Here is a 16,480-nt window from a genome sequence, read left to right on the forward strand (position 1 = left end):
TAAAAATGATGCATTTTAAGTCAATCCAAATGGGGTGTTTGATTTTATTTTGCTTTCATTTGAACCGGCACAGAGGCGGAACAAATGTTTTACAAGTTATACGTCCAATGTTATTGACGTCACCAATTAAAGATGAGATATATTTGTAAAACATTTGTAATTCGTTTGTTTTTAATTTGTGTAAAAACGGCTCCAAATGTTTTGTTCAGATCGGATTTTCTGCATTGCCGGTTTTGATTTAACATCTCACCCCCTAAATAAAGAGGAGACCATGTAGCGGCCGTACTCCTTTTCAAAGAATTTGGACGCCGTGCTGCTCAGATACAAAAAAAACTCCGAGAGCATCCTTGAACCTTTTCAATTTAACATTTCAGTGATCCCAGCAAGAAACATTTTCAAATTCCAACAGCATCTGACTTCTTGGCCCTAACCATTTTTTTTATTTGACAACGTAGCAATCTTTTTTTTTTCTTTCCTTCAAATTGCCCCAAAATAATCTGAATTTGGACAATTTCATTGACAGCTTTGTCATCGAAAACCCGTGATAACCTGAAGTGAACAAAAGATCTTTTTTAGATTAATTACATCTGTGATCCAGCCCGATTCCCTAATCTGAAATACAAGACACATGGGGTTGTGCAAGTGTTCCACATCCTAATTAATCGCATTTGCATTTGGCCATGAAATGCCCTTTTTACGCCACATTAAGCAATGATCTATTCTACAAAGGTCTTTGTGGAATCGTCAATGAAACTAGGCCTAAATAAATAAATTCCCCAAATGTTCCACCACACAGTAAAAAGCCTTTTCAATGTGTTTTAATTAATTTTAAAATGAAAGTCTTATACGTGTGAATTTTTACAGGTAAACATTTATATATAGATTTTTTTTTTTGAGCAACAAAAAGTAAAACGCAAAATTTGAAGAAAGCTGTGCACGTACATAGAATACCCACAAAGTGCATCGAAAAGTAAACCCCCTGACGTTCAGGATAGAAGCAACACGAATGAAAACAAATCTTAAGAACAATAAGAACATGAAATGAGCACGTGGTCGTTCGTCATATACAAGATGCAACTCACATTGTCCCAAGTTCAACAGTTTTTTTTTCCTCACAATTAAATACTGCCGAAGCGTCTGGAGGTGAGCTCTTATTTCTGTTTTAAATATTCCCTTTTTAAATAAGACCCGTGTGATGCAGTTCGGACGCGGGGGTCCTTTTCCCCCCGCCCCCATCAGGGCTCGTCGTGGGGAGAGTGGTCCTTAACCGTGATTCTGGGGTTGACCCCTTCCAAAATAAGGTCCGGCGACTCGGACCTGGGGGTCTCCAGGTTGCTGGTGTCGGTGTCGCTGTCGCTGCCCTTCTTGCCTCCGCCCCCGGCCGTGTGCGTCTTGATGTGCTTGCTCAGGTGGTCGCTGCGCATGAAGCGCTTGTTGCACACCGGGCAGGCGAAGCGCTTCTCGCCGGTGTGGGTCCGCAGGTGTCTCTGCAGCTCGTCGGAGCGCGTGAAGCGTTTGCCGCAGAAGAGCCAGTTGCACACGAACGGCCTCTCGCCCGTGTGCCACCTCAGGTGCGCCTTGAGGTGCGACGTCTTGCCGTAGACCTTGCCGCAGCCCGGGATGTGGCAGCTGTGCAGTCCCTTCCGCCGGAGGCTGGCCCCGGCCGGCCCGAGCCGCTCGGCCTCCTGGCAGTTCGGGCAGTCGCACGTCGCCCGCCCGGAGTACCTCCGCGACGAGCGCGACGAGCCGCTTATGCCCGAGCCGCCCCCGGAGATCATGGCGTTGGCCGCCGCCGCGGCGGAGGTGTCCGTGTAGGCGGGCAGCACCGTTTTGAAGCCGTCCTGGGCCAACAGGTGCTGGCCGGTGGTGAGCAGGTGCGACGCGCTGGGGCCGATCCCCGTCGAGCTGAAGGCCGAGTGCGTGAGCGACGAGAAATCCGCGTTGTAGCCGCTCAGCTGCGAGTGGATGGCCTGCGGGGTGCTCGAGTGCAGGGAGCCCTGGAGGGGCCCCGCGGGGTTCTGCACGTCGAGCCACGAGCCCGGGTTGGTGTGCACGTCCCACCAGGACGAAGCGCCGTTGGCCACCTCGCCCGAGATGCTGGAGTGGAAGCCGGACTTGTACCACGACTCGTACGGGTGCGCCATGCCCACACGCGGGTACAGGCTCTCGGCGGAGGTGTGCACCTTGGAGATGAAGGCCGACTGGCCGGACTCCTGGCTCGACACGCCGCCGCCGTTGGTGAACAAGCCGCCGTACTCGCTGGAGAAGGCGGCCGACGTGGGCGAGGTGGAGGCCAAGCAGAAGGCGCTGCTGCCGGCGCCGCTCGTCGGCGGTAGTCCCGTGGGGGCGCGGCTGGTCGCCACCGTGAAGCCGGGCAGAGCCGAGCCCAAGTTGCAGCTCGACGTGGATCTCTTCCACGGGTGAAATCCACCCTTGGAGAAGGCGCTGGAGTCGGGCAAAGTGGTGAGGGGGCTCGTGTTTCCGATTTTGTTGCAGGTCGCGGCCAGCATCGCTAAAGGTGTCGTTCCAAAACGAGGCTCTTCCTGGGGGAGACACAAAAAAAAAAGTTCCACTTACACACCCCGCGTGGACGTGTATCGTAACATTCGCTTTTCCTGCTGGACCCTATGTCGGATAACTTCTTTTAAGTTGGACTCGCAAAAGTTGCCTCAAGTGTCACTTTGAAAACAACTCACCCCAAGAATGGAGGTAGCCATATCCAAGTTGTCTCCCGGAGGTGGCAAAATGGGCGGCGATGTCGAACCTGCTCGGAACCGGAGTGATCCAGAGCCTCCGTGTTGTGGCTCGACTCAACACGGGTTCTGTTGTGGCTCCACTCTCCCAGCACTACTTTTAGTTGGAGCGAGCGTCCTGTTTTGAAGTGGGGCTCGCCGAGCGCACGCAGCCAATCGGTGAGCGACTTCTGGCAACGCGGAAGTTGTCGGCCAATCGAAAGAGAGAGTGCGCGTTGAGACGCCGCGGGCCACGCCCACAAAGCAGCTGCTTCTCAGCCTCGGCTCAGGCTCAGAGAATACTGTACCGCACTGGATTTGGCGTTTTTTTAATGCCCTCCATTTATTCTTTTGAATTCCTGCTCGAATGTCCAATGTCTTGTTTGCTTCGTTTAGGCGACTCACTCAGAAGGTAAGCATTTTTTTTTTTTTAAATGGCTGATTGTTCTTTTCTGTTTAGCATCTCCACACGTCAGCAGGGAAATGTTGACAGCGGATGACTTCATCAGAGGATTCAATTATGTAAAGCACCACACAAATAGACTCGTATTTTATTCTAACGTGTGCATAGTTTGAACAGAAACGAGTAGAGAAAAAGGAAGCACAAGTGAAGAAGCCACTTTCGAGAAATTGAGAGTAGTGTGTATGGTAAATATGCAAGTGGAAGGACTGGAAGTGATGATTGATTTGCTGACAGGCAGTTACGCTTCATTTATGAGCAGCCACCTCATCCTCATGCTTTCGTGCGCGCATAACACTGCCACGTGCTAACACGTGCATTATTTCTTATTAAAAAAAAAAACTTGAACATACGTGACGCCACGGAAGATATTCACACTTAATTACATTGGATACACTTAATAGGAGGCTTTGTGAATCACAATTTCTTACAAAAATAATACTATAATGTAACCCCCCTCCGTGCGAATTACCCCCCCCCCCCCTTTAAATGCTTAAGCAATTTTATTGAGAGAAAGCCCAACCGAAGCATACATTACAAAAGCCTCACGATGGAGCATGAATGGTACCAGTCAACACAATTAATTAATTGTTCAAATAATCATAAAAAAAAAATAAAAAATAAAAATAGTAATACACACGCACATTGGACGGATGAATAGAAAAAAAAGAACATTCTACCAGAAATGAAATGTTTTGGCAATCACGGCAGTAGGAAAATGCTGCTAACGTTATTAAATGTCCGTTTATTAAAATGATATTGTGTAAAATACATGATAGGATTACCAGATTTTCGTAATATTTAAAATAGGGCAATACATTTTGTAATTCTTTATCATATATTTTATTATGTGATCACTCGAGCCCGCATGTCTCAATATGAACCCCTCAAGGGCCTTTAGAAAGGAAATACAATTAAAAAGAAACAATCTAAGACATATATTCAAAAATATACATATTCTTTATTATTTTTTTAAATGAATTTTGTATGTGCCAAAAAAAAAAAAAGCGTTTAGCTTCAAAAGGGGCACCTCAGGTTGTATTTTTGTATTTTCGAGACTGTGCGTGCATGTATGCTCTCCATTTGTGATCACTGCCGCGTGCCAATTAGGAGCCCATTACACGCCATTAGATTGATCAATGTACCTTAAACAAAGACATGATTTATTTGGGCGAACGAAACCCTCTGCGTGAGTCTAAGTGGGGGTGCGTGCCTTCACCCCTCCCCCCACCCCCCCCAAAAAAATGCGACCTCCCCCTGCGGCCTGCACTTGCCTCATTCACATCCGCATTATGACTGCCTCACTTTGTGCGTGTTCACCTACAGGCCGCAGGATTAATGGCCAGTGATTTTTTTTTTTTTAAATGTGCTATTGTGCCCATGTGTGGTTTAATTTGTGTCTCTGCAAGAGGGCGAGTTGATGTGAGGACATGCAATCTAAGTCCTGTCTCTCACAAACAGGACCAATGTGAACGTGTGCCCCTATTACAGTATGTGGTGGTTACATTTGAGGCAAATTGTTGCAGCAATTATATGAGCAATTTGTCAAGAGGTCCTTTACAATAATTATACCAAATGCTCTGCTATGGTTGCAACAAGTAAGAAGAATGTGCTTGTGTAAAATTCAACAAAGTGGAATATTTATATGGATGTCATTGCAGGAGACGTGGCATGAACCTGTCATAATATTAGGCGGGCCTGCACTGAGCTTAAAAAAATAAATCTGCCTTTTCAAAGATACCACCAAGTTTTTAATGAAACTTTTGTTTTTAGGGGTTGCCGAAGTGTAGGATTACACTGCATCAAACTGGGAGCTGCTTGGGATGTTTTTCTGACCTTAGCTAAGAAAGAGGCAAAATAATAGAAACGCCTCTTCATGTGAGCCACAATAATGAGTAATCTCAGACAGTGTCAGAACAAACTTTGCATTATTCTATTTGTAAAGGTGGACTGCAATTTGGATGATATGACATGGGGCAAGTGTAGCTAACGTTGTGGCAAGTGAGCGTAGAAGCAGCCCAGTTTCGGAGCCATTTTCAATGCAGTCCATTCTGCCACTTTTGCAGACTTGGCTTCCCTCTCAACGAGTGTCTTGAGATTTTGGAAAGTGGTACAAACGGCACCAAAGCAGGTGTGTGTATGGTATCAGGAAAGAGCAGAAAATAAATATTATACAAATGATTTATGCTGACATCTGCAATATCTCCTCAGGGGTAAGGGGAACAAAAGTTCAGCTCTGATTGGAAGGTCCGGCACATCACTGAAAATTTCACGGAATTGTGGGCCTGCCCAGTGTGTGGTAAGTGGAGGATTATTTACGTTGATGACAATACAGCCGTACTGCAGCCTCCTGTAATGTCATGCATCGGCATGTGTAGTGTATACAGGTGCATCGAACAAGTGATGCGAATCTGATTTTTTTTTACATTTCCATCTTGAGAAAAGCGTGTGAAAATTGCAATTACATATTTCTCATAACTCATTTGAATAGAGAGGTCCAAATGTTTGACCCAACAGATCACAACAAAACATTTATGATTGCCAATACAAGTTGTTGTTTAAGCTAATTTAATATGGTATAGCCTAGCACCGCTAGTTTAATGCCCTCACAAGTGGTCAAGGATAGACACTGCCGCCAGCGCACTATCAATGACTTTATTGGACAAACAGCACCAAAATAAACAGATCGTAAAAACATTCATTCAAAATCTTCTGAGGCCACAACTGATACTCGGCCAGAAGCACTCAAAACGCAGACTTAGCTCGTTAACAGCTAGCCGCTAACCTGAGCGCACAGTAGCCAACTCTATTCTCTAGTCAGATGACGCCCACATCACTCACCAGGCCGGGCCCACTTTTTGAAGCCATACACATCAATTTGTATCTAAAGAATGGATGGGATAATCAGTTTAATTATCGATTCTAAAAATATTGATAGCTACAGACTTGGCTAACTGTCTGAGTTGTTCCCACCTGTTTGAAAATTTCTCCACAAAATCCCCATGAGGATTTATTAGCTAAAGTAATTAAGCACCTACTCGATATTCCAGTGTCCACTTGCGCACCTGATGGTGCTTATCGTGATGTGAATTATTCCTTGTTGTTTCCCTCGCCCCAAGGTGACCCACGAGTAACGCCAATCTTGCCTTATCTAAAGAGTGACCGACGCACTTTAGCAATCTTGAGCAATTTCACGTTTATAGGATTGCGAAGCAGTGAGTGAAGGGATTGTCCTGGATTACAGTTCATAATGATGTGCCATTATAAAGGCCGGGCAGTTGTTTGTACTCACGTTTCCTACTGAGTCTTATTTGCGATGATAACATGCCGGATTTGTTTGATTCTGATTCATTGATTGGATCAAGGAGTTCTGTGTAATGGTTTACAGTATTCATCAACTTGAAATAGGCACTGATGTGTTTCGGCGTGGATTTGACTGGCACCCTTTCACCACTGTTTACGTTTTCAGGACGTCAACCTTCCCCGCCGGGGCGAGCTGACAAAGAGTCAGGCCGCTTGCTGAAAAATTTCCCCTTCTGCACCATTGACCCAAATGAAAGCAGAGTGGCCATTCCGGACTAGCGCTGTGATTTCCTCTGTCAGCTCCACAAACCAGCCAGGTAGGATGTCTCGCCGTTCACCCCTCTCTCGCTTTTGACATCTGCTCACGGTCGTCTTGCTCTCTCGCTAAGGCCAAACTGCCGTTGTTGATATCTCTCTGCTTCCTCTTGTGATGCATGATTGCCGCTCCCCTCAAGTCATTTTTTTTTTTTTTTACTTTAAGAAGCATTTGAGCTGTTAGTCCATCACTTTCCTAGAGGGTCCTTCAGTGGGGCTGTACATACAAGTATAGAAATATTCTCATATTGTGGTGTACATGTGTTTTTGAACAGTGTTTATCAACCTTTATTGAACCAAGGCACATATTTCACATCGGAAAAAAATCTCACGGCACACTACTTAGCAAAACGATTTTTAAAAAGTGGCTATAAAGTGTCATTATGTACCTTCTAGGTCATCCAGTGGAAGAACTTTTTATTGTTTTTCCTGTGACTATACGTGGTTGGCATAAACACATTAACAAAACAGTTTTTTTTTAAATGAGAAAATATTGATTTTTGGTCAAAATAATTGACATTGGATAATTTCCCGTGGCAAACGTGTTGGGGAAATCAACACAAACTGGGTTTTTTCCCCAAGAATATGTTCTATGCAAGCCCACTAGTTGAAACATGGCATTTTGATAAATATTGCGTATGTGGAATAAGTGTTAATCCACTCATATTTAGCCATCTCCGGGGGGCGGCCATTTTGTCTTCTGTTGACAGAAAATGACATCACAACTGCTCACAACGACCAATCACGGCTCAGATTCAGAAAACAGGTCAGCCGTGATGGGTCGTTGTGAGCAGTTGTGACGTCATTTTCAGTCGACAGAAGTGACAAAATGGCCGCCCCCAGAGATGGCTAAAAACTAGTGCATTTAGCTGCTTAATTTATATTCCACAAACGCAAAATTAATCAGAATGCCGTGTTTCAACTAGTGGGCCTGCTGGGAACATATTCTTAAAAAAAATATGTTTGGGTTGACTTCCGCTTTAAAGGAATTGTTTATTTTTAAACATTTATTAGCACTATTTTTATTTAACTTTTATGTATGCATTTGAATATAATCATTATTAAAGTACAGTTTTTTTTCAATCGTCCTATATTTTAACCCAGCATGAATTTTCAAACCGTTCCAGAGGCTTACATATCATATCAAATATATACATTTATGGAATAAAACATCTGCCTGTTTTTGATGTATACATTGGTCTACTATGCTCGAGTATTTTAACACTGGCCATGATGCTGGTACTTGGAATTTTCGAGGGGGTTACATTTGACACTCCCGGTATAGGCTGATTAATTATGACCACGTAATTGTGTAATGGATTGCAAAATGCCAACGTTACTTAACGTCGGCGGCATGCTAAAAGGCGCTCACTTGGGGTCAGACCTGGGAAATGCCTTCCTGTCTCCAACGCCCACGATGGCGTCCTCCGCATGACACGTGAGTCAAAAGGCTGAGCTTGAATTGACTTTGCCACATTCCTCGTGAGCGACTCCACATGGTGCAACAGTGCTTCGCGAGCATTACGACACAGCTCAAAGGCTCGTGGAAAAAGACTCGCAGACTTTTCAAAGCGCACGCCTCAGTCGTGCGCGACTTCTTGCTCGCAGGCCATTCGGTGCGTTAGGTGCAGGGATCAACATAAAAGTCGCAATTCATTAAGCGGCAGCAAAGCGCACATTTCCCTCTGTAAAGGCTCCCTCAAAAAGAGTGACAGAAGTACAGAGGGTTCTTGTCTGTGTTAAGTTTCAGAAGCTATGCGGCATGGTTTGAATTATGCTAGCATCGCATGCCTGTTTGATCTCGCGCTGTATACGCGCCATCAACATTCATGCGTGCATTTGGAAGCTTTCAAAGTTATCAAGAGACATTTTGGAAGAGCAGAAAGCTCCTTTTTCTTTTGCCGCGGTCGTTGCAGTGTTCTTTTCGAAGCCGTTTTTAACCGAGTAGCTTAGCTTCGGTGTTGGATGTGTACCTCTGCCAAGGCCACACACGCGCACACTTCAAATGTAACCAAGAACTCGGGGTTCCTCTTCAACTTAACAGCGAGTTCGTTTTTTTAAGGGTAATGGAGCAATAATGCCCATGAACTGGGACGTAGTTGAGGAAGGGATGGCGGGGGCTTTCTCAATCTGTCTTCAGCCCTGCCTGAATTAAATTTGTTGGGTCAAAATAATGATCCCAACCTTGGGTAAAAGTAACACAAACTGCACAAAGTCTTGAACGTGGATGAAAATGAAATGAGAAATGAAAATGGATGGATGCTAACATTGGTTTGCATATTTTGACTGTTAGCAATGTGTAAATGTTACGTATAACTTTGCCGATACAGTTAACACAGGTTTTATAATGGCAACAGTTCCAACTGCTGGCTCCCGCAATTTGGTAAAAAATAGACCAACTCGCTAATTGGGTCAACTTGACCCAACTTTCTGGGTTGTTTTGTGCAAAAGCACTTTTTTTTTGTACAAAATAACCCATAAATGCCATTTATGTCAATGGCATGAAAAAGATGCTCTTAAAACCGGTGGGAGCGGCTTAAAGTCTCTAAACAGAAATTAGAAGGATCAACTAGGATTCCCTTTTGTCTTCTTCACACTGCACGCATTGAAATGAGTTGAATCATTCGAAGGTCGTCAACCTTGTTTTTCCACAGTCACACGCAGGCCTTTTGACTCTTGTTCAACATTGTCATTGAGGCAAAATGTCTATTGAGTACAGCTTTAAAAAAAATAAAATAATCCCAACCTTAACCCACTAACACCAAACTCGACCTACTTTAAAACTGTATCACATCACATATTTGTGAAAAAAAAAATATAGCACTGCAGTACTTAAAAATATTCCATGTCACAACAGAACTTTGCAGACGAGCTTGTCAACATTGCCACTTTTCTTTTCAAATTGATTGTAAAATCTTGTGACAACTTGTTGAGCGGAATGTTTCACCGACGACTGTAATGGTGTGAGATGTAAATGGAACACCAGCGCTGCCACACCCTCCTGTTATGGAACAGCACTTGCAACATGACATGGCATCGTGTGCCTTGGTCGGCAACGCTTCCGGCGTTGTCAAAGTCAGCCGGGATAGGCTGCAGCTCACCTCACCGACGAGCGTATCGAAAATGGATGTAGGGATGGATGAAAATATCTGCTTGTCAATACAATTTCTTGTTGCCAGCGCTGATCATGCCTGAGGTTGCAGTGTGACTGACTCCTTTAAAAGTATTTACAGTAAATCATTGATTGCCCCTCCCTTTGATTGACGTTTATTGGATTATTCACTCTATTCGTCATTGTTAGGCTGTCACTCGGCATCATTTGCACATTTGTTGTCCATCCCGAACAACTGGGAACTTTGTTACGCAATCACTCTCTGTACTTTTCACTAGGGATGTTTGGAACCATCTTTTTTTCAGACTTATACCAGTACAAGTATCCACTCTTTGAGTACTCGCCACTACTGAGTACTGATACCTCTAGCATGTTTTAGACATAAAAGTTCATGACAATCACAATGACAAAGCATTTTGAACAAAAACTTTCTTTCTGACGCAGATGATGATTCGCCGATGTGTCTGCCGCATTATAGCGCCAACTGCTGGCGAGGAGGATTTACTCGCTGTCAGATTTTTTTTTTTTTAACCTTCAAGGGGAAATTAAACCACAAACATATTTTTTCAAGAATATGTTCGATGCAATCCCACTAGTTGAAAAAAAGACATTCTGATTAATATGAAATATGAGTTAAGCAGCAAAATCCACACGTTTTTAGCCATCTCTGGGGGCGGCCATTTTGTCACTTCTGTCGACTGAAAATGACATCACAACTACTCAGGGCTCAGCTAAGGACCAATCACGGCTCACCTGTTTTCTGAAGCTGAGCTATGATTGGTTGTTATCTGAGCCTTGACTGTGTGTGATTTTCAGTCGACAGAAGTGACAAAATGGCCGCCAGTGAGATGGCTAAAAACAGGTAAATTTTGTTGCTTAACTCATATTCCACAAACGCAATATTAATCAGAATGCAGTGTTTCAACTACTGGGCCTGCATAGAACATATTCTTGAAAAAATATATGTTTGGGTTGACTTCCGCTTTAAGTGTCGGTGGCTGGTATCGGCTCTAGTACTACTACAGTTGCTCCCACTAAGTGGAGACAAATTTCTTGTGAGTTTTAGAGCTCTGAAAATGATTCTGATTCATATTCTAAATGAACGTTTGTGGTCTTCTCGTAATGGCGGTCTCAGACATGCATTGATTCCCAAGTGATGTCTTTAGCTGTGTCGCAGTAAAGGAGGTGAAAAGGAACAGTGTCTCTGTGTAACCAGCCGTGTACAGATTATACGGCATGCAGTATTTGCCCACTATGGGTGAGTGATGTGATGGTCACTTACATGCTAATATTTTTGGGGGAGCTGGCGTTTATCCATCCACACAGCTGTTTTCCATGTGAGAATGAGCTGGCAATTGTTCTGCAGTCTTTTAAATTTAATAGAGCAAACCCGCGTTTGTGCTCGTCTGAGTAAGTAACTAAGCTGCTCATTTTCTGAACGTTGACTGCGTTTGTGATACATGCTGCTTGGATATCGTTGGAAAACGCTTCTTTCCGACACTAAAGTCTGTCATGTACACAACGTTAGGGACCGCAACTCCATGAAAACACCTTTGGAAAGAACCAGAAAAGATGAATGAATGCGCTCTTCTAAAATTTTGTTGAAAGCCTTTCCGCAAGAGTGAAAGCGGTTATAAATAGTGTCATGTGCAAAAATGGTACATTTCAAGATTTATTTATTTATTATTATTATTATTATTATTATTATTATTATTTGCATTTTATTCAATTCGAAGACTAACGCATAACATTTTCAATATGAATTTATGATCCAAAGGGTTGATGCGCTTTTCAAGAACCGCATCGTTGTCACTTTTATCAAATTCACTTTATGTGCGTTCACCTGGAATTTCTATATCTATATACAGTATATAAAACGCAGAACATCCAGAAAATTAAAAATATTGGTTCGATCATTTTCATTCTATAGAGGTTGAAGTGGCATAAGTACAGAAGTCCAAATGAATAATAATAATTTTGTTGACGAAAAATGGCAGTTTTCTCACATGAAGGGACGTGAAGCTTTTGTATGCTTATGTGAAGCATTTTTGTGTGTCCCTGCTATTGTTGCAGAAACGAGACTGCCCAAAACAAGACACACATGTTCTACCTCATCTATTGTGGTGACACTGCCAACTCACCTGGCCATAGTCCCATTTGTTTGTTTTCCATCAATTAGTTGTTTGAATGCTAACACGGTGCGTCACCGTGACACAAGAGCAATTGGTTTGCCGACTACTCTACGGTTTTGTGTCACGCACTGTGTGGCCTTGGGGCATTTAAACCGCATTCCAGGATGCTGGCTTTCTGGTACTTTTGTATTTCTGGCGCTGGGACAATTAGCTTTATAATAATCACTGTATAGTAAAGGAAAACCCTGGTAGCTTTGCTAAAAGGCTAGCATTTAGCTAGCAATTCATTCATTCAACTTCCAGGTCCAATTCCAAGTTTGAGTTATAGATATATAGCAACCCAAAAACGTGGGCATTCCTTTTCAAATCTGGCCTTGCGTGAATTATTATTATTACTCTGTTAGCTCAGCTCTGCTGCTCCCAATCAATAGTCTTGAATGGCGCCCTTTGTGACAACCGCTGGCAAGTATTGCCATAGACGTTTACAGTATACATGGGCGCCATCTTGAGTAGGTTGATGTGTCAAAGTGAAGCCATTTGTGAAGGTGCCTGGTTCACTCATTGCGCTAATACCCAACCATTGCTTTTGGTTGTGTTATGTCATTCTAAAATAAATTTTACGGGTATCATTTGCCGATTTTATGGCCATACGATGGCCACATCCAATATGGCGGATGTGCTGACAAGTACATGCCTCAAGTGGTAGGGCACAACTTGCATGTTGGTGGGCGGGCACGGGGGACAGATCTGGCTATGAGCTTGATGAATCTCTGGACACAATCCGCTCCGTTTACTTGAACTTTCCATAAAAGTCGTTAGCATGTTGCCCTATGCAAAGAGCAAACTTGTAATGACAGTAATGTCATCTCTCCAGGAATTATACCTCATCACTCACTTGCTCACATAATCTTCATGTGCACAAGCAAGCATAGAACTCATAGTGTCGCCGCCCAGATATTTGTCTGAGGTGTGTGTGTGTTTAGGCTTCTATATTGAATGTGAAATATATGTCTCTATAAAGTTGCGCAAAACGTCAGACATCACCAAGATCAATGCCACAAGACTTCAGTTCATTTCACATTCAAACACAGTAGCAAGTAGATCTGAGTGTTTCTGAAATATGAGGCAGAGGTTTTAGTCTTAAAAATAGTTATTTATTTTGGTAAGCCACTGTAACATTGAGCACAGCATTAACACTGTGCTTTGATTGAGAAAAAATGCACTTGATGATTCAATTGAAATGCATGTCCAAGTGAAATAAAAAATGAACTTAAAAAAACAAAAACATTTCTTAAAAAGTAAATGCAAATATATTGTGCTTTACTTAAAGTCAAATCCAACTGAGATGTACTTTCTTCAGAAGTAAAAAATGTACTGTTCTGAAGTACAAAAAAAAAGTTAAACCATGCCCGTTTTAATTGTGAATTTTATTTGTATTTAATTCAGTGTTTTTTGGGGTTTTTTTTTTTTACATACCAGTAGCCCTGCCTCTCATCACAATCGGCAAACATATACTTTTTTTATATCCTGTATTTGTTTAAAAAATCTGTCAGTAAAATAAACTGCCCTGTGGCGTTTTGTTTTTAGTTCATACGAGTCGTTGTTTTAAGCAATATTGGCAAATAATGTGTGCGGATCATTTAGCGGTGGCGGCATCATCCTCCTTTTGTGCGCTTTGTGTTTGAGGTGCTGTCACAGCATTTAAACGAGCGTTTTGCTCGAGCGAGAATGAAGAGTTTTTTGTCAGCTACCACTCGTGGGGGATGATTAGAGCAAAATGCCTTCCCATCTTGAGTGCAGATCGCCACGGCTCCAAATAAAATCTTCGGTGATTGAAGGTCGCAATATTTTGAATTCTAATGGGCCTGCAAGATGAATTGCCTGAAATAGACTAGCGACTCTTCCTGCTTCCTCCTCCTACTCAGCCCACCCCCCCCCCTTCTTGCCCCCCCCCCCCCCTTCTGTCCACTGTGAAAAGAACCACTGGGAATGGCAAGGCCCGATGATCATAGAATTATTGGATGGTGATTCTAAAACCCTCAAAGAGGAGTTGCTATGGAGATCTCGTTCCAAACTGTGAAATGATTCTGCTTTGAAAGGCCGGAGGGTCTGAAAGGCGAACACATCATTGTTCAGGTGGCGGTTGGTTAGGAAATTGCTGGTGCCTGTGCAATCAGCGGCACTATGGCACTGAAGGACCTGAAAAGGTTTGTTCTCTGATGCGGGACAACACTTGTGTGCATGCGAAGCTTGCTCCCAGTCCAGGCACTCTCGGGTTCTCCGCTTGAGCAAAACAAATGGAATGTCAATGGTCAAGCTAAAGATGAGGGGATGAATATATTTGTTTAGGGTTTTTTTTTTGGGGGGGGGGCTTGGGGCGAGGGTCTACTACATGGCATTGTACACATTAGCATTATTTTTCAAAAGTGTATTTCTTATTCTTGTAGAATACAGTATGAAAATGAATTTATGTATGTATTATTTATAAAAACACACAAATAATAAACGGATAAAATGTTAGTTAAATTACACAAACACCCCCTAAAAGAAACAACAACAACAAAAATACTCAAAAAATATTATATTATTAGAAACATAAGACTGAAAAATATTATCAAAGCAAGTACTTTAGAGAAAAAATGTTAAACTATTGGACACAAAATACACAATTATTGGGGGAAAATATGCAACCCTGCCCCCTTCAAAGAAAATGAATATCAAGCAAAAATGCTAGGAAGATAATGGCGATGGGGTGGCTGGGGGATACCAAAATATTACTCAAAAATTTTTTTGACAAGTAATACGAGGAAAAATATTATTAAATTAAATACCTTGAGAAAAGAAATTCCAAAATATTGGACTAAAATTAAACAAATATTGGGGGGGAAAAAGTCATGTAATTAAAAAAAAATACATACAACACAGAATATGCTAAATAATCAAAATATTCGACAAATAATGGGGGGGGACAGACAAAAAAAAAAGGCAAAAATTCAACAAAAGTATTAGGGAAAAACACATTAGACAAAAAAACACAAATATGAAAAAATATATATTCATAACGTAGGTAAATAAACCCAAAATATGATCCCAAAATATTAGAAAAATTACATATAATAAATGTATTTGCATAAAATACAAAAATACCAAGCATCATGCTCGATAAAATATATCACGAATAAATACATTAGACAAAAAAGTACACAAATATTTCATATATATTAGAAGTGAAATTTGAGGTGTTCTTCTGTCCACGCTGGTCCACGGTCACCATGGCAATGACAACATCCTAATAAGAGACCAGTACCATACACTTTGACTATGATGTTATTTAAAGGCTGAATGATTGCATACTTTGGTTTAATGCTTACGAGAAATATTTTTTTAACAAATTCTAACTTTTAATGTTATTTCCCTATTTTTTTATTTTTTTTATTTTTTACTTTAAAGATTAGATCAGCATGCTTTGAATGCATCATTTTGTCAAGCTGCCTTTAAGATGCCAATGTATTTACGGTAATTGCTATGTCAGTACGCAAAGGAAGGACTTGTGAAGATGTCATATAGCTGTCAGTTTCATGAATCCTGTAAAAAAAAAAAAAAAAAAAAAAACATATTTCTGAATAGCCCTCATGTTCGTCTGTAGTGTTTCAATACCGGTAAGGCACGCATCATGTGCTTCCCCCTCAACACACCCATAAAATAGCTTTTACTGCTCTGAATGCCAGCAGAATTGCGGCGCGGGCTTGACTTTGCGTGAACATTTTTAAAGGCAGAGAGAGGAATGCGAGTTCTTCAGATGTGCTCTTGCCGCCTTGCATGTGAAAACACGCGCAGGAAGTTGAAGGTGAATGAATACTGTAATTTAACAGAATGATGTTGACCACGTATCCTCCCAGGTAGCGACATCACAGGGCGCTAGCTCAATCAGTATCAGTATTGATCTCTGACTTGACACAGATTGCAGTCTTGTCTGTCGCCGTCATTCAAAAGTGATGATAGCTAAAGCTTCTCTTTGAAGGGGAGGCGGGTGACGCTCACCGGAAAACTCAAAACTGATGGGGCCACCGAGGTCTTTCCTAAAACCATTTAAGAGTCACATTATGTTGTAGTTCCTGTCGGGCACCCCCAGCTTGGAGTGCCACTGTAAATCCCAAAATTGGAGGTCTTTGTCAGGCCCCTAATCTGGCCATCCAAAGCCACTCCCTCTAATCAGTTTGTTCTACCTGGAAAGGAGCAACGATTAATGGTGTTAAAGTGAAAGTCAACCCAAAAGTATTTTTTTCAAGAATATGTTCTATGCAGGCCCACTAGTTGAAAAAAGGCAATATGATTAATATGAGTTAAACAGCAAAATCCACCCGTTTTTAGCCATCTCAGCTGGCGGCCATTTTCTCACTTCTGTCGACTGAAAAGGACATCACAC

The 16,480-nt window shown here is 42.3% G+C and overlaps 2 protein-coding genes across 5 annotated transcripts in view; one reads left to right on the top strand and one right to left on the bottom strand.

Annotated features, from left to right (window-relative positions):
* Window positions 1–802: 802 nt before the first annotated feature.
* On the bottom strand, window positions 803–2,906 carry sp9 (sp9 transcription factor). Its single transcript, XM_086050927.1, has 2 exons — window positions 2,697–2,906; window positions 803–2,543 (listed from the first exon to the last, which is right to left on the bottom strand). The coding sequence occupies exons 1-2, from the start codon at window positions 2,715–2,717 to the stop codon at window positions 1,236–1,238; spliced, it is 1,329 nt and encodes a 442-aa protein (XP_085907053.1). The 5' UTR covers window positions 2,718–2,906; the 3' UTR covers window positions 803–1,235.
* Window positions 2,907–3,040: 134 nt separating this feature from the next.
* Window positions 3,041–16,480, top strand: part of LOC147136608 (obg-like ATPase 1) — a 49,133-nt gene continuing 35,693 nt past the window's right edge. The window contains exons 1-3 of one of the 4 annotated variants that reach the window (XM_086050934.1): window positions 3,041–3,144; window positions 5,404–5,491; window positions 6,662–6,812. In XM_086050934.1, the coding sequence (XP_085907060.1) occupies window positions 6,746–6,812 (67 nt within the window). In that variant the 5' untranslated portion in view covers window positions 3,041–3,144; window positions 5,404–5,491; window positions 6,662–6,745. Of the gene's footprint in view, window positions 3,145–5,259; window positions 5,324–5,403; window positions 5,492–6,379; window positions 6,408–6,661; window positions 6,813–8,125; window positions 8,249–16,480 lie in introns of those variants that run through there. The other 3 variants (XM_086050935.1, XM_086050936.1, XM_086050937.1) reach the window with 3 other exon arrangements.

The sequence above is a fragment of the Filicampus tigris genome, chromosome 14 (genome assembly GCF_054856515.1).
Source record: "Filicampus tigris isolate MCC_2025a chromosome 14, RoL_Ftig_1.0, whole genome shotgun sequence".
NCBI lineage: Eukaryota > Metazoa > Chordata > Actinopteri > Syngnathiformes > Syngnathidae > Filicampus > Filicampus tigris.